This window comes from Mustelus asterias, chromosome 19 (assembly GCF_964213995.1).
Source record: "Mustelus asterias chromosome 19, sMusAst1.hap1.1, whole genome shotgun sequence".
Taxonomy (NCBI): Eukaryota; Metazoa; Chordata; class Chondrichthyes; order Carcharhiniformes; family Triakidae; genus Mustelus; species Mustelus asterias.
Window position 1 is genome coordinate 3698247 of NC_135819.1, and position 18504 is coordinate 3716750.

The following is an 18504-nucleotide window of genomic DNA, read 5'->3' on the forward strand; positions in this document are numbered from 1 at the left end:
TACCAGAACAATTAAGAGGAAAGTTATAAAAGGCATCCTCTGTGATTGTGGTCATCTTCCTCCCTGCAGCCTTTGATGCAGTCAACCACACCAACCTCATCCAATGTCTCTCCTGTTGTCAAGCTCAGGGACTGCCCTTGGTTGGTTTTGCCCATATCTATCTGAGCGGCTTCAGCAATGGTTTCCCTCCTTCCCCATAGTCTGGAGTACTCAAAGATCTATCTTTGGTCCTCACTTCTTCCTAAGTGATCATGGAATCATCTTTCACATGCCGCTACCTAAACTAGCTCTATCCCCCTCCCCCCAAGCCTCTTTTGACTTTATTACTGCCTTTGTATTTGCCCAAGATCCAGTCTCAGATTAGCGACTGTTTTCTCCAGTTAAGCACAGGGAGATCAAAGCCATTATCTTCAGCCCCTGCCCAAGTCCTGTACCTTGACTACCAATTCCATCCCCTTCCTCATTTAATGTGTCAAGCCAAGTCAGACTGTTTGCAGCCTCAGTACTCTGTTTGATCTCTATCTGATTCCAGCTCCATTAGACCTTGGGCATCTTAAGTGATTATTGGATAGGCACATGGAGCACACCAGGATGATAGGGAGTGGGAGAGCTTGATCTTGGTTTCAGATAAAGCTCGGCACAACATCGTGGGCCGAAGGGCCTGTTCTGTGCTGTACTGTTCTATGTTCTATCTCCATGTCCAATCCTGCACCAACTGCTGCTCACCAACTGCTGCTCACGCACTCTCTTAAATTGGTTTCTGGTCCTCAGTTACTCCAGTTTAGATCACCCTTAAATCTCTTTGTGGCCAGTCTCCTCCCTATATCTGTAGTCTTCGCCAGTCCATCATGTCCATGCAACTCTCCAGCTACTGGTGTATCTGTCCCTCACCCCAGCTTTGCCTTTAGAATGCTTTCCCCAACATCCAAAATAGCTTTTGTAAATCACCTCATCTCTTTTCCTCCTCAAAACCCACTTGTCTGGCTGAGCTTTTCTCCTGTCACCTTTCCAATTATTCCTCTTTTGCTTGGGATATTTTTGATGTTAAAAGCAGTGGACAATTCAATGCTTGTTACTTATTCAGGAATGTGGACTTTTAAATTACTTCAACCAAGTTTATGTTTTTGTCATTGTGCCCAACAAAGCTAACAACTGTATGCAAAGTATATGTTCCTTAAGCAGTCTTTACTTTGAGGTTTGCTTAACCTTGTAATTATGTAATTTCATTTTCTTCCTTGTAACCCAGTGCAAAACGTTCCCTGTACCAATTCTATTCACGTTTACATAAGCAATAGGGACTTTAATGTCTGTCTGAGGCTCCCACTTCCTGCTGTGCCCTGAGGCCTCTTTGAGGTTTCCAAATAATGGGCAAGATTCTCCAGCCGTGTGTTTCCCGCCAGTGGGAGGTGGCGCGTTGTTTGCTAGCGGCCGGATTCTCTGGTCCTGATGCTGTCAATGGGAATTCCCATTGATGGCACCCCCACGCCGGCAGGAAACCTGCAGGCGGGGGCACGCTGCCGGTGGGACTGGAGAATCCCACCGGCGTGAACGGCCAGAGAATTCTGACCAATATTTTGCAATGGATGTTTCCAGTGAAGTGTTTCTGGTCGGTATTCAAAGTTGTCGATTTATGATCCAAGCGATTGGGAAGAATATCAGCAAAGTGTCCCGAATGAAGGAAACCAATTTTATGGAGGAAGGGTCAAATTATTTATTTACTTGAATATGATAAACCTGAATTTGCCTTATTTTCCTTTTACACCATTTTAATCAGATGAGGAGGAGGAGGAAGAAGAAAGTGATGATGACAGTCAACAAGAAATTCCAATGGACAATGAACCCACATTAGTGACCGACTCCATGGAGCCACCAGCCAAACTGCCAAGGACTGATTCGAGGGGCGTGTTCGTCCAAGCGCCACCAACCAACTGAGAACAAAATGTAGGACAAAAAAGAGGAAAGCTTTCACTTGAATTTTAACACGGTTCACTTACCATCCATGGCAGTTAATTGCCATTGCGTAGAAAGACATTGTCAATAGTTATCACGAATCTCAAAACATCTACCAAAATTATTTTAGTTCAACATTTATTTATATGAGTTGTATTAAGAAATAAAAGAAGAAATTTCCTTTCAGAAAATTGGGCACCAAGAGTAGAGTATGTTGGCAAATGAATCTTTTTACACAGTTACAAAGTTCAATGCTGCTCAACTCTCAGAATATATAGAAACTGAAGCTTTACCTAGCTCAGGAGTGTGCTGCATCCTTTGCAACCTGCTGCTTGTATTGTTTCTTTGAAAACCATCGAGCCATGTAGGACAGTAGCCTATTGCCCAAACACCATGATCTCATCTCATTCAGCTACATTTACTTTTATTTTCCAAACAAAAACAGTATATCAGCGCGTATTGTTTGCTGCCACTGGAATAAAATGAAAGGAGAAATTAAAATTCCCACTAGAATTTCTAACAAAATGCTGGTTTTCTTTCAACTCAAATGAAGTCAGTTTATAAGTTTATTAGCACTACTAAACATTGTACATGATGTGGAGATGCCGGCGTTGGACTGGGGTGGGCACAGTAAGAAGTCTCACAACACCAGGTTAAAGTTCCACAGGTTTATTTGGTATCACGAGCTTTTGGAGCACTGCTCCTTCATCAGGTGAGTGAAGAGTTGGGTTCACAAGCACGGCACATATAGACAGAGACGCAATTGCAAGATAATGTCCACATCATGGCTACCACCGACACCGCAAACCTCAAAGTGGAGAGGATCTCCAAGAAGGTCTCTGTCTATATATGCCATGCTTGTGAACCCAACTCTCCACTCACCTGATGAAGGAGCAGCGCTCCGAAAACTCGTGATACCAAATAAACCTGTTGGACTTTAACCTGCTGTTGTGAGACTTCAAACATTGTACAGGTATAGGAATAGTATGTTTGGTACTTGGGCCTTTGATGCACACTTTAGGCAAAATAAACTGTGGAACCTACTAGACTGGAAGGTCAAATTCGACATGTTATTTTAAATATTCAAATTTTTAAAGAATTATAAGCTCATTAATCACGCAAACAGCTTCAGCAGCAGTTAATCTGCTGCCAGTTTGAACTAAGGACATGGAGAAGAACTGAATCAAAGATAACTCATTCTAGATTGACAAATATTACGGTACTTTCACACTAATAAGTCGATCTTAGAGGAGTTCCTGTGTTTATTGTATGGGCTTTTGTTTTTAATATATTAGTTTGTTTTAATAGTTAAACATATTTATTGGACACATTTGGAAAGGCCATGCAGTATCTTGTGCAGTGGCAGTGGGTGGTATGTGTAAAAAAAACACTGACTTCACACATGTGGGTTTTTATTTGACTTTCACACAGGTAAATTACTAACCATTTGGATGGTGCATTTACCTCTGCTGCTGTTGGAATTAACTTTTATTTCTAGTCAGATCCAACAAATATGACACATTATTCCATGTTTCTGTTCTATCCTTTGACTCTGTTCCTCTTGGTGTGACCCCAGTTACTGCTCATGGGATTGAAGAATTGACCATTAAACAGAGCACAATGAGGCTCTATCCTGAAAAATAGGAAATTCTGGCTGAAAGATGAACATTAATTTTCTATTCTTAGTCTTTCTAAGGAAAATAGTCAAGCCATAGTTTTCCTGCAGTAACACAGCTAATAAGAAATTGCTCTCCTTCTGTCCCCGTATAAAAGCACAGGCATTATTGAATACAGTAAGACACTCCTCATTGGGACTGAGATAATTGCAAGTCCAGAATACGAGAGAATTAGGAGTTCAGAAAATTAAAAGCTTTTCCTTATTGCACGGTGCATACACAATCTGCAGGAGATGAACCTGGAATCTCTGAAAGGGCGAGAAAATAGAGCGTGTTGGGAGAGCTCACCGAAAATGTTAGTCATGCTGCATCATTTCACACTACCGATAGGAATGAAAGTAGGATTGCTAGACAACAGGAACAATCAGGGTGCAAACCTATTGTACCTACATCAGTGACATGATTTGGTCAGTGAAAAGGATAATTCAACTAACACGATTTTGCTGATCTGTTGACAAAAGATTCAGGACTGGTTGCATCTTCCTGTATGATATCTCGACTTAATTTAATTATTAATGGTACTATGCAGTGTTTAATGGAATTTTGAGTTTCTGTTTCCCATTGAATAACAGATTCATTACTCTTGTTCTGTTCAGCATGGACGTCCCTGTTAAAATGTTACAGTAAAGGGGATAGAGGTTGTTAGCACCATATTCCCATTGCCTTCTCTCTCACAGTCCTGATTACCTTTGCTCTGCTGGACCTACCACACTTTGCAAGCTAATGAATTATGAGATTGTAGACAATCTATGTGAAAGCCCAATTCAACAATATTAGTCCTCATGCTGCATCTTGTATTTAAATCGATGAAGATCACTGTTTGAGGCCAGCAGTGTTCTCATCATTTATTAAGCAAAACATTAAGCTTCCCAATCTACCTGCTGAATATTTTTTAGTACCATCTTAACAAGATACAATCGTAAAGCAAGGGAGAACCATAATTCCACCCCCAACAAATCAAAGCTTGCGTTGAATTTTTTTTTTGTTCACTTGTGCCAAGCCAAAGCTTGTTTTAAAATTAGTTTTCTTGTTTGTGGATAAATTGTAAAAGCATGATGTGCTGATTCATCAGGTATCGCAGCCTTCTGTAATTACTAAAATTACCAACACCCCAGGAAACAATGTTAACAGAGAAAGTGAATGGAGCTTGTTATTTTTCTGGCTTCCTTGTGTTCATTTTGAACCTTGGATGGGTTTTCCGATCCTGCCATGGGAAATCCAGCAGCCCAGCCAAAAGTCCATTGACTTTCGGCAGGACTGGACAATCCCAGCAGCAGGCAGGACCGGAAAACCCTACCTCTTGGGTGGGATTTTCCGGCCACACGCACCCCAAGACTGGAAATTCCCATCTGGGGTCAATGGACCTTTACTTGGTCTGCCGAATTTTCTGTCCTGCCTGCTTCGGTATCGCAGGGAATGGGATGGGAAAATTCCACCCCTTCTCTTTGAGGAAGAGTGGAACTTCTTAGCTAAAACCAAGCTCTATCCAACTAACCATCGAAAGTATACAGTGAATAATTGCAAACTCTTTGGGACTCCTGCCTATTGGGACCCAAAACTCAAAATGCTATTATATTTTAAAGAAAATTATGGCCGGAATCTTCCCACCGTTCATGCCAGTGGGATTTTCCCATCCTATCACAGTGAACGGAGATTTGGCTGGCTGCCAAATTTTCCGACCTCGTTGCAGCGAGGCATGGAGTGAACGGCAGGTAAGATCGCGCCCTATATGTTTTCTTCTCAGTTTCAGTTTTTTTCCGTTTCTTCCCTCGTCTGCTGAAACTACTGACTCGTGCTGGAATACAGTCAGTGCGGTGATGCTGTGATGTCCCTCACACGTGGTCATTCTCCATGAGTGAGCCTTGACAGTGAGTGCCAGCAGGCTGCTGGACCATGTGTGGCACCGCAGTTGAACCTGATTCTGTCTTAACCTAATGTATACATGCACATTTTATCGGAGGCGTCACTGGATAGTAATCAGTCAACATTTTGACTTTGCAAGCCTTTCGCATAACCTCTTTCATCAAGGCCCATACTGTCATTATCCATTGGTCATTAACTTACTTTGGCTTTTTTTAAAACCCCCTCATTCTGCTTTCCCTCTATTCAATGAGCGATCGCCATTTTGAATTAGTTTTTGTTGCCTTACAGAAATTTCTAAGAGAAACCAAAATAAGAATTCAGATTATTATTTCCTATTTGTGAGCTTAGTGATGCAACTGTGTAGTCTGTAAGAACTGCTGAATAGAACAAACTGCAGTTCTTTGAATCACTTTATATTTTTTGTATTTGGATGCAAAAAAAGTACAATAGTTCTCAAAGAGCTATCCAAGAACTTGTTTCTTCTAAGTCCTAGTAACTTTTCTAGCCATTAAACTGAGCTGTTTGCTTTTACCTCGCCAAAATTGGCTTTTCACCTGGCCCAAGGTAGAATTGTGAAAATGAATTTTGAAATAGAAATTAAACAAAATTGACTGCAAGTCAGGAGAGAAAGGAATATATTTGGAGGGCAAGGGAAGGATGTATGACAGGCCATACAGAGAAACAGCCCGATTAGGGGAGGAGATAACACCAAAGACACTCACGCATTGGGCATGTTTGGTCATCAGCTAATCAAAAGTGGAAAGAATATGGTCCCAAATGCAGAATCTTCCAGTGTTTGTAATGCCCTCATTGTCCAATGTGTCTAGATTAGTGCTTCAAAGTCCAAATCATAACAATATGGTCATGCTTCAGCCAACAGAGCATGTCAGGAGAAGCAAGGACACTGTGACATGATGTCTTGATCAGCTGTGACTAGGAAATTTTGTTGCAAGTTCTGTTAAGGATTTTTTTATCTTTTAAAATCTACATAAAACGCTCAAGGATGTTTAAGTATTTAACAACTAGTGGAGTGGGCAGTTGACCCTCCAAACTAACCCTTTTTTGATTTCTGAGGTAAGATGTAATGCTGAGTTTTGTGATGAATTCCTGCAATGTGACCAGCCCCAGAAGATGCACATTAGTTCAATAACCGGCATCAATGTTTTCCTTGTTTCATAATCCTCTGACAGTTATCATTACTAATAGTTGGGGAGGGCAAGCATTGAGTGACCTATTTTCTTGTCTTTTCACCTGTTCGTAGTTAAGATTAAATAATTAGAGCATTTGCAAACGGTGGCAAGGTGTTCTCAAGAGCATTGCCTTTTATCCAAAGGATCTCCACTTGCTACAGGAGGAAGCAAACCTACCTCAAACCCATTTGATTCCACTCTGAAAATGTCCATTCACCCGGCGGTACACACCGTCTCTCTCTCTGTGCTGTGCTACTAGCTAGTGATGTCAGTAGAAGAAATCCACCCATGGATCCTTGAGCAACTTCATTAAGAACAACAGAGATACTGTTTCAGTCCAGCGTGAGTCACTGCTTTGGCTGGGCTGTGCGGGACTGTCCTTCCCACGCTGTATCTAATGCAAACATTACTGGATACTTGGAGTAATTTTGTGTCATAGGTATGGAACTCCACACAAGGGATAAAAAAAATGTTGAAAAAAATTAAATTTGAGCTGCTGGTCATTTTCTCCTCTTGAAAGAAAGAGTACTTTGAACAATATGTCCCCTCAAACGTTGCTTCCTCTTTAAGCTTAGTGATTATTTCCAATCTGAAAGCCTGCTACCTGTACCAAGAGATCTATTTCCCTGGGCTTGCTTTTATCCGCACACCTGATTGATGTGGCCGTCATCTGGACAGGTTACTGCATTTGGATTCGCTGATATTATGGGGACGATTCTCCCAAAAGTGCTGAATTGGTGGGAAAACTGTTCTAGATCACGACTGTTTTTTCAGTGCAGCTTCACGCTCGAACCTCCCCACTCTGTGCAATGCAGAGGTCACAATCGGGCATCTCATGAAAAACCAGGGGGGTGAGGCCTATTTGCACCGGAATCTGACAGTTCTGGAACTCTGCGCATGCGCAGTGGCCCCAATCTGTCAGTCTCCCCGTTTGCTGGCCAGCTCAATTGCTGGCCAGCCTGGCACCCCCGCAGTGCTGCCCCTCAAACCCCCCCCCCACAGCCCGATCGTGGCCCCCATAACAATTCCCGGCAGCCCTGACCCCTCCCCGCCGCCCTGATATCCAGCCCACCGGCCCCCAGCCAGGGGGCACAGGCTGACAATGCCAGGGTGCCCATGTCCAGGGGGCACCACTCCCTGCCGCCCGACCCCTGGAGGGGCCCCGATTGCCTCCCCCTTCACTCCAGCAGGGTCTCCCGCTAGTTCCCCGAACGTGGGGAGCTACTTTAAACCCTGCCGGACTGAAGTACTCCTGGCGGGGTGCGATATGCAATCGGGCCCGATAATCACATGCAAAATATATTTAAACTACATTAAAAAAAGATTCAAATGACTTACCTCTCTTACCACTGGTTTCCAGCGTGGTCTCTACTGCGACTGTTCTCCCGTTCTGGGAGACACACATGCGTTCCCGGTGCATGCGCAAATCCTGGAAAAAGGCCGACACGCGATTCTCCCAACCGGACCCGCCAGAAAAGTTGCAGGCCGCAATGGGAGAATCGGGCCATATGTTTCTACTCCTCTGCCCGTTGTCTATTTTCTGTACTCAAAGTTAATAACTCGTATTGCACTGAAGTTGTTCCCTGTGATAAAAGAATTAATACTTTAAAAAGTATATATTGAATTAATCTTAGCTTGCGGTAACATGGCAGCAGGAGTGGTAGTTTAGCAAGATAACTGTATGCCTCTAATTCAACCCTGAGGTGAAGGGACTACCTTTAACTTTCAGCAATGGTGTTATAAAAGCACTATTGGATTGGCTGCCTCGATACACCCGGTTAAATACCCCACCTATTATTTTCATTGGCTTTAATAGAGGTGTAAATTGTCTGTTCATTATACACTCCGCCCATCTTATATCACCAAAAGTTAACATTATGCCCAAAGTCTCTTTTCAAAGTGAGTCGTATTGACTCTGATAATAATTATGAAGTTGTGTTGTTTCCAGCCTGTGTAATACAAAACAGCATTGAAGATTTTCAAATGTAAAATATTTGCAGCTATAATATTGGAAGCTCCTTGAATTATTTCTTGCCAGCTCTGCAGGGGTGTTAGTAATCTGAGCCAAAGCTTGGTGTGAAGTGACCCAGTTGATGCAGTGGTAAACACCCATGCCTGATTGGTGTGAGAACTGTAGCAGTGGTCTTGCGATAGAAACTGTACATCTGCTGATTGTGCAGTCATTCGCAATGATTCATTTTGGCTTCTAGATTGTATAGTGCTGCCATTGTCAGCTTGGTCAGTTAAGACTTGAGTGCAAAATTCTGAAGCAATAAATACATGCTGAAGAATTTGCTCTCTTTTGTTAGGTTTGGCAGAGTAAAGGTGGCTCATATAAATGTAGTTTGCACCAAATTTTGTTGGCCTACCTTTCCTCAAAAGGACCCTTCAGGAAGCCAATCCAAAATTATTCAAGCTACTCTCAATCCAATAATAAATACAAAGCCAATTTTATCAGTTCCCACAAGCAATTCCTTTACTTCATGTTAGAAGACCAAAACATGAGTTATTAATTTAATTTCTATTAATGCTAAACTATATCACCAACATGCTCAATTATCTTTCATTAAAATAATTTAACTGCGCGATCGCAAGAGACCTAATTCCTTACAGTCTTGTGTCCAAGTGGTTGTAGGAACGTTAGCAATAACAATTAACCTTGTTATTTTTAATTTTACTTGAAGGGCTACTCTTGGCAGGACTGGTGGATTTTTAACCAGAGTTCAGACTTTTGCATTCTGTGATGCTGACTTTTTTTTCTCTCTTGAAAGCATAAACCTTGAGGATGAAGGTGGAAGTAAAGGTTGGTGAGTGGGAAAGTGTTGTAAAGTGACTGGTTTCCCTTAAGTTGATGAAAAGGAGGTACAATAGGTGGAAGGTATAAATGAAGGTAATTTTCTGGTATAAACAAATGTTTGGTAGTATAAAGGAATGACCAAACCAGTTCCTTAAACTTTAAGGAATAAATCTTTAATGGAGTTTAATTTTTTTTTTAAAGTTTAGATCGCAGTTATTTTCAGACTGCAGATAAACCCAAGTAAATTTGGTTCTAATTTATGTTAGCTGAATAATTACTCAGTGCTGGGGTTTACTTTTCCAGTCTGGATTACAATGTTCTTTCCAAAGCTCAGGGGTGAATCTTATATTGGCTTCTTCCAATATGATGATGTAATTCAGGATGAAAGCTCCCTCCTGAGTACAAGATTACTTGACTGTATTTTTCCATAGTTTCATCATATCTGAAGAAGCCCATGCGGAATTTGAATATGGAATTCTTGTCACAGCCCAAAGCCAAACTTCTCGAAGATAATCGGGTTAACAATTGGCTATTCAACTTTCTGTTAATTCATTCAGAACTAATGTCCCCTTAAATCTCTCGTGACTAATTATATATGTATTTTTTCTGTACAAACTTCAATAAGGCAACAATGGAAAAGCTTGACTGGCGATTTCCATATGTATCAGAATTAATTGTTTTATCTTATGCTTTTTTTCTCCTTTTCAAGTGCAATTAAACAAATCCACTCTTTTTAAGTGGACTCTTCGCAATAGAGAATTTTCTTTCAAGCGCACATGATTATTTAGATCAGCAGTACGATTTTCAGGTTTATAAGATGTGGCAACTGTCACCCGACTCGATAAAAGGAAACAAAATGAGTTAGAAACGTTCTGTTAAACTGTGACGCAAAACTACATGGTAGCAATTTGCAGTATTGTATTTTGTACCTTTGTTCGAAACCTAGGGACAATATTATTGGTTGCATGTTTAATTTGAAAGTTTCTGATTATAAGTCTACAAAGGGCAGCACAGTGGTTAACACTGCTGCCTCACAGCGTCAGGGTTCAATTCCTGGCTTGGACCACTTTCTGTGCAAAAATTGCACAATTTCCCCGTGACTGCGTGGGTTTCCTCCGGGTGCTCCGGTTTCCTCCCACAGTCCGAAAGACGTGCTGGTTAGGTGCATTGGCCATGCTAAATTCTCCCTCAGTGTACCCGAACAGGCGCTGCAGTGTGACGATTGGGGATTTTCACAGTAACTTCATTGCAGTGTTAAAGTAAGCCTACTTGTGACACTAATAAATAAACTTTAAACTTTATATTGAATTATGATTGAGGATTGTGAGCCAAGTGGCAATAGATAAGTGAACCTGCTGAAATATTTGAAAGCTCTGATTTCTGTTGTCAAGAACAGTAGCTTGCCCACCAAATCATATAAACACCACAGCTAATGTTGGCTTGATGTGCTTCTGCTTTCGGCTATCTTGTATCCTATCCATTGACACATTATTTTTCCAATTTCAAACACAATGTTACCCATTCATCTGTCAATCCCCCTTAGTATGTCATATCTAGACCGTCTGTTTTTCTCTTAGATTGATGTGGGAGCGAGAGGTTCACCGAGGTATAGATTACCAGTGCTGGGGACACGTCGTCACTTTTGAGATCATTTATAAGACCAAACACATGCTTGAGATTTTTCATGGATTAGTTGTAAAGCAGTGATCTCACTTAACAACCCTCTTTCTGTCATGGGAGCAGGGCCTTGTGGATGTATAAAATTCTCTACTTTTCCTCCACTATCCATCATTGTGACTGACCTCTTTTTGAGAAGATGAATTTCTGTCCGTTTCTGGTATTTTTATGCATTGGGCCCATTTCCATCAGTGTGCTGGGATTGACCAATTTATTTCACATAAGATCCCTATCAGCAGCACCTAAAAGGTTATGCTGCATTCTAGTCCAGAACGCAGGTTAAAGAGGAAGGCTACCAAGAAGGTGGGAAACATATTTATTTCCCCCTCTTCCAGACGCTTTCTGTGATAAAATAACCTAGTATTGTCCATCATCCTGCTTGAAGTCTAAATCCCTGAAAAAGAAGCATTTGCAGATCCATCGATGATTCTCCCTCATTCATGTAAATTACACATGCAAACCGCAAGGCTGGATTCTGGAGATCTGGAATATCTGTTGGAAGTCCTGTGATCATCCCCAACCCCTCCTGCATATAACATATAGGGGCGGCAAGGTGGCACAGTGGTTAGCACTGCTGCCTCACAGTGCCAGGGACCTGGGTTCGATTCCCGGCTTGGGTCACTGTTTGCGTGGAGTCTGCATGTTCTCCCTGTGTCCGCATGGGTTTCCTCTGGGTGCTCCAGTTTCCTCCCACAGTCCAAAGATGTGCGGGTTAGGTGGAATGGCTGTGTTAAATTGCCCCTTAGTCTCAGGGGGACTAGCTAGGGTAAATGCATGGGGTTATGGGGAGAGTGCATGGGTGGGATTGTGGTCAGTGCAGACTCAATGGACCAAATGGCCTCCTTTTGCACTGTAGGGATTCTATATTATGCCTCAATTTGTTTTTCAACACGAGGATACAGGATTTCATTTCACTGTTAAGTTGGTATTTTGCAATGGTTAATCATCAATGAATTACTTCTTTAATCCAGCAATTCTTTAAATATGTTCTTTTGAATCCTTTTTGTGGTTGTTTCTGTTTTGAGGTCTGTCAGGTTATTGGACTAAGTGTGCTCCTTGATTTTGTTGCTGCTGTATTTTGGAGTTAGCTTGCTTTCAGTCCGTGTCAGTGGCTGTCTTTTTAGAAAGCTGTGGAGTTTTGAAGCCAGCTTTGCAAGTAGCTTCTATTGGTGGTAGGTGTGCCTTCTCGTTTTGAATAGGATTTTCCTTGAAATTATCAAAAGGACGCATTAATTCTTGAAATGCAGAAATGTGATCTTGAAATTCATATGAGCAATAGAATCAGTTTCAACTTGAAAGTTAAGAACATGAGACTCTAGGTTGGATAGAGGCACCAGTAGTGTATTGTGTCCAGTCCTTGGACAATGCCCCTCTAAGGCACCAACCAAATTGCATTCTGTGTGGATGTAAGGTTGAAAGAGAGAGTGTTAGATATTCTACAATTCACACAATTTCTTCATCTTTCATCATAAATCATCAGTGCCCTTTGGCTTCAGTGCTAAATTCAGTCAGAGTGACGTTTCCCTGTATTAAAAATATTATCCCACTAAAAAATGCTTTCGAATTTTTATGTGGGTGTGTGAACTAGCCACAAAGTACTGATTGAGACAAACTCTGAAGAATGCAGTCCCAGATCTAGCAGTGATTTCACTTCTTTATGCCACTAATTAATGTCAGGTTCAATTGTCACACAACTAGGCCCTAGTAACCAGGCCCTCCTTTCTTGTGTGAAGCTCATTAGGGAATGGGCATCTCCTTTGAAAATGAAATTGTAGCACTCTCTTCAATATTGACTTCATTTTCCTTCTGCAACAGCCCCATTTGTAACAGTTACCTCCAACCCCGGACCAGTCAATTATTATTTCTATTGATACAGGCTCTTGGCTCTTGAGGAGATTATTCTTATGCTAAGAAAATTCACACCAATAAACATAATCCCCTCAGCGTCGTAAACTTAGTGCCACGATCCCCGCCTACCTCGCCAAGAACTGTGACTCTCTCCTGGACTTATTAGACCTTCTTTGATCTCCAGCAAAATAAAATGGAAAAATTAAGTCAATTTTCCTTGCCAGATGTAGGCTGTTGAGTTTTTATACAGATGGAACTCTTGTCCTTTATAATTTTCTGCACTATTTATGTGGTGCTTAAAGTGTGAGCTAACTACTCACTGCTGTTCATATTCTAACTGTGTTGAACTTGAGATAAATTGAGAAGGGAGCCATATGAGCTTAAAATGTCTAGCAATGAGCTGCCCAACGCCATCCTGCCTCCTCTCCCAGCCTTTTTCTTGTTTAATTTAACTATCAGTTCTGTCACCTTCTTCTAGATGTGTTGACTTGGTGATGGAGTTAAACTTTCTGTGTACTTATTGTGAGGGGTAGGAAACTAGCCTAAAGTGCGACGATACTATTGGTCTCCAAAACACCCAGATGGTCACTATTCAGGGCAAGCCTTGATAGTGCACAAAGGCTGGATATTTGACTGCAAGAAGGAATTGAGCAAAGCCCAAACCTTGATATCCACACATGGACGTTGGTCCCTGTGCCTGAACAAACTCATGACTAAGTCACAAGGAGGGTGAAAATAATCCCAGGTCTGTTATGATTCATTGATCCTCAGATACCAATAAAATGTTTAGAATACAGCAGTTCTATTCTCCAGGTGAATAATCAAGTAGGTGTATAGGGCGGCACGGTGGCACAGTGGTTAGCACTGCTGTCTCACAACGCCAGGGACCCAAGTTCAATTCCAGCCTTGGGTGACTGTGTGGAGTTTGCATGTTCTCCCCATGTCTGAGTGGGTTTCCTCCCGATGCCCTGGTTTCCTCCCACAGTCCAAAGATATGCGGGTTAGGTTGATTGACCATGCTAAATTGTCCCTTAGTGTCAGGGGGGGATTAGAAGGGTAAATACATGGGGTTACAGGGATAGGGCCTGGGTACAGGGATAGAGCCTGGGTGGGATTGTTGTCAGTGCAGGCTTGATGGGCCAAGTGGCCGCCTTCTGCACTGTAGGGATTCTCTGATAAATTAATTGGCTACATTGATAGGTGAGGTCTCCAATGATTACAGAACATTGCACATGGCATGACACAGAGCAGTGTGACCAGTGAGGGCTCCCAGTTACAAATCCTGTTTGTGCTGAAATTTCTTTTGAATCAATTGTTTCTAATACAGTTGTATGTATTGATAAGGAAATTATATTTGTATGTAGTGCCTCTCTGATCTTGCTTTATTCCCTAGACTGCTCAGCTGCTAATGCCCAGTCACCAGTTCCAAAATAACTAATTGTTTCTTCCTCTTACAGTCTCTTGGAAGGAAGCAAAGAAATTTTAATAGGAAACTGGGCTTACTCAACATCTGTAGCACAAATAAAAACAGTTGAATTAAACTATAGTCCTAGTATAAATAACAGGGCTCGAAAGCGCAGAAATTACTTGTCAATAGAATTATCTTTTATTTGTCCAATTTTTTTTGGAGTATGTTTCTTTTACACTCAGTGCAAACTAACCATCAGTCATACAGTTTCTGTGCACTCTTATTCTGTACGCTCTTAACAGCTTATTCTGGCAATCAGTGTGTAGACTTCTGATTATGGAATTGAATCATTCAATCTCACAATGATTGCCCAAAATTGAATTCTGTGTTTGAACATAAAAAGGAAACTTCATTTTCTAGGTTGGAATATTAATGGATGTCTCACATGTGATGGTGTAAGAGATGTTTCATTTATAAGAATGGCATTTATGTCACTTTCGGGTGAGAGAAAGAATGTCTGGAGATCTCCCCTGTCCTGTGGAAAGGAGAACATGCTAAGTGTGTCTTTTAAGTGAAGGACATTCGAGAATGCTGCCAAATAGCTACCATGTGTGATTCACATCGATAGATACCATACTTATCATTCAGTCCAGTGACAACTACCAACTAGCAAAAGCAAGTACAAGACTTTGAATTCACAATCAGTTGTTCCCTGAAGTATGCATTTCTTCAATTTGGGTTAACTTCCCCTGGAAAAGAGAGAGGGTAGCATTATTGGTCAACAGAGACTGGCATTGATGGCTGTGGAAGTTGGGTGAATGGCAGAAAATAACTTGTGTGGTGTTATTAAAATGCAGGTTATTCCTTAATTTAACTTTTTAATCTCAATTCAGTAGCTCTTTTTAAATTACATACACTGGTGAATCCTGGCTGTAGCCAGCTCACGCACTTGTGTTAAGATGTTGAGTGTTAGTATGTTGACTATGACTATCACAGCTAGCGAAGGCCTCCTGCTTGGGGTTTAGGTAAAATTTGAGAAGAAGTGTCGAAAAGGTTTGGATGTCAATGTGCTAAAAAGATCACTGGAAGAAGTAGCTCTTTTATTCAACTATTTTATAACTTAAATCCCACTCAACAATTGAATGTGACATTTCTGAAAAGAATTGCCAATGAAATTGTGTCCCAATGAAATTCTGTCCCAGTGAACTACTTTCAAACTGTCAAAAGTATATTCTGTGATCTGAGTGCAATTGTACAAATGTCAACTGTCCATTGGGAATGTTACGTAAGAAAGTGGGTTTGCAGACGACTCAGTTCACACTCGTTCAGCTGGTAAAATTCCGTGTGTCACTGTTATGATTGAGCATGCATCAATACACCTCTGAAGTGTGAACCATCTCAATCAGTGGATGGAACTCTCCCTCCCACTCATGGTTGTAAACAATTCTGTATTAAGCAAAACCAAATTACAACGGTGCTGGGAATCTGAAATCAGAGCAGAAAATGCTCAGCAGGTCGGGGGATATTTGTTGATTTAAAAATTTGATGGGCCCTAATTTAACTGCATGCGAATGGGTTTTGAGTGATTTTAAAATCGGGTCCATTAATTCGGCTCCCCTCTCCACAGATGCTGCCTGGCCTGCTGAATATTTCAAGTATTTTCTGTTTTTACTTCAGTGTTGAAGTTGTATGCAAAATTTTGTAAAATGTGCCATCAGGTGGGCTGTTAGATTATACCAAGAGCGGTAGAAATGAACACTGCGGTACATGCACCAAGGGTAAAACTCTCAAAGTTAAAGTCTGTCTTTAGCGAACGACCACCACTCTGAGCATATGACGTGACCTGGATAATATAGTCTACTCCAATTCATTCATGATTCAATTTTTGTTTCGGCTGTAAATCAATTTAGTGAATTATAGGAATAGATTGTAGCTGCAGCTTCTGTCCTGTACACAACTGGTATCTGGTTAATGATCCAATATTATTTTAAAATCTGTAGCCAGATTATTTTTGACACTCCAGACTCACAATTATTGTATTAGCGCCTTTCCACATCTGTTTTCAGTCAAGAAGGTGTGATATAAGCCAATCTCTGGGTTTCACTGTGATTACAACTAATATGTTGTATGGCCACAGTCCATCCCATATCAACTGGATCGAAAAACTGGTGTGTTCCCTTCGGCATATAAAACTGGTAGAATTAAGATTTCTGGGATCTACACCTGAAAGCACAGGGCTCTTCAGAGAGCACAGCCAGTAATTTCCTTGCTGCTACTCCTCTGCTCTGTCAATGTACCTTTGCTGGAAGTACAAAGAAGATATCCAACCCACTACCAGCAAAGCCATAGAACCAAATCCCAAAAAGATTCTTAGCCCAGGTATTCATTTAAAAAAGATGTCACCTCCCATATATCTGACTCCAATAGGAAACCACTAAGCAAGGTCTACACTGAAGCATGTTGCATTATTCTGCAGCAACCCACTCACATTCAGTATGCTGCATCGTATAAATATCCAAATTATGAGCAGGTGTTTAAGAAATGGATATCCTTGCATTTGTTTTTTAACGCCAGAAATAGCTGATTTTATGAATTCTATTGTGATCGTGAGAGGAGACTTACCTCTGTTGTGAGGGGTACATTCTCTCGACTACTCCCTGCACTCCAGAACTTAACGGATGGCTCATAGTTCTAGTATGTTGAGAATGTTTAAAGATTACAGGCTCAAACTAAGATAAGTGCCTCTGTCAAACCATCTGAAGGTAAGTTCGTGGGAAGGTGGTGCGTAGACCTGATGTTTAACAGGACCCATTCTACTTCCGCCACTCGTCTGATGCCAATGCAATGAGTTGAATTTGCTTCACAGAATTCTGGCCAACTTGATGAGCCCAACAGCAGAGCAGTTCGTTGCCTTTTGTTAATCCTTAATATCAAATTAAAACCATTTGTAGGATTTTGGTTTCTCCTTTTTCCAGATAGAGTGTGTGATGTGATTAATGTATTTTGCAGTTAATGGAGGCACTTGTAATATATTTGTTGTACCAGTTTGTAACTCAAAATTGCATATAGTTTTGAAAGACAAAACGAAATTCTGTGCTTTTGTATGTAATTATAATCTTTATTACACGTTGTATTAATATTGGGTGCATTGTGAAAAGAAAATGATTATTTGATATATTTGTTTCAGAACCATTATGGCCTTATTTGTTGGAACTTTAGTTTTGAGATACATCTGTGATATATAGTTGTACGCTGTTCTGTATCGGAAAAGTAAATATTGTATTTTGTATAAACAAAAAAAAATGCTTAGTTTTGTTGTAAACTGGGTGCTTTGATCAGCTTTCGCTGAACTATGGACCTTAGGAGAAGGAAGCAGTATTTGAGACTGCGCTGTTTAATGTTGTAATTCAGCTTGGGGTGATATGTAAGCATTTGTAAGAGTGTTTAGTCCTGGTGCAAAAGCTGTTTTCTACTTTTTGTAGTGTTCCTTTTAAATAAAAGAGCAGGTATAACACTCACCTGGCTGCTGCCTTTCACTGTATCTGGAGTCGAGATCTCTCATTTCTAGCTGGTGCTGTACTACCTAAATCAAAAGTTGGTCACACTTGAACATTTCTAACACCTTGGGCTATGTTTTAATAGATCAAGATGTCTTCAAGCACTTCACAACAGAAAGGGAATGTGAAGCAATGCATATCCAGCAGTTAGAAGAGTTTGTGGAGGTCAGTGATTGAATGGTTCAAAAGAGAGATTTTGAGGAGACTTCAAGATCACGAGATGGATGTGGAAGGTCATCCATCGTTGCCTCATCCAGGCCAATTCATCTTGAATGATAATTGCGGTACGGTGGCACAGTGGTTAGCATTGCTGCCTCACTGCGCCAGGGACCTGGGTTTGATTCCCGGCTTGGATCACTGTCTGTGCGGAGTCTGCACATTCTCCCTGTGTCTGCGTGGGTTTCCTCCGGGTGCCCCAGTTTCCTCCCAGAGTGCTGGTTAAGTGCATTGGAGATACTAAATTCTCCCTCAGTGTACCCGAACAGGAGTGTGGCGACAAGGGGATTTTCCCAGTAACTTCATTGCAGTGTTAATGTAA

At 41.2% G+C, this 18504-nt stretch overlaps 1 protein-coding gene across 7 annotated transcripts in view; it reads left to right on the plus strand.

The window, feature by feature from the left end:
- Nucleotides 1-17943, plus strand: part of LOC144507683 (MHC class II regulatory factor RFX1-like) — a 131269-nt gene extending 113326 nt beyond the window's left edge. For all 7 annotated transcript variants that reach the window (XM_078234871.1, XM_078234867.1, XM_078234869.1 and 4 more), the window contains one exon: nucleotides 1775-17943. In XM_078234871.1, coding sequence (XP_078090997.1) covers nucleotides 1775-1932 — 158 coding nt within the window. In that variant the 3' untranslated portion in view covers nucleotides 1933-17943. The remainder of the gene's footprint in view (nucleotides 1-1774) is intronic.
- Nucleotides 17944-18504: the final 561 nt, after the last annotated feature.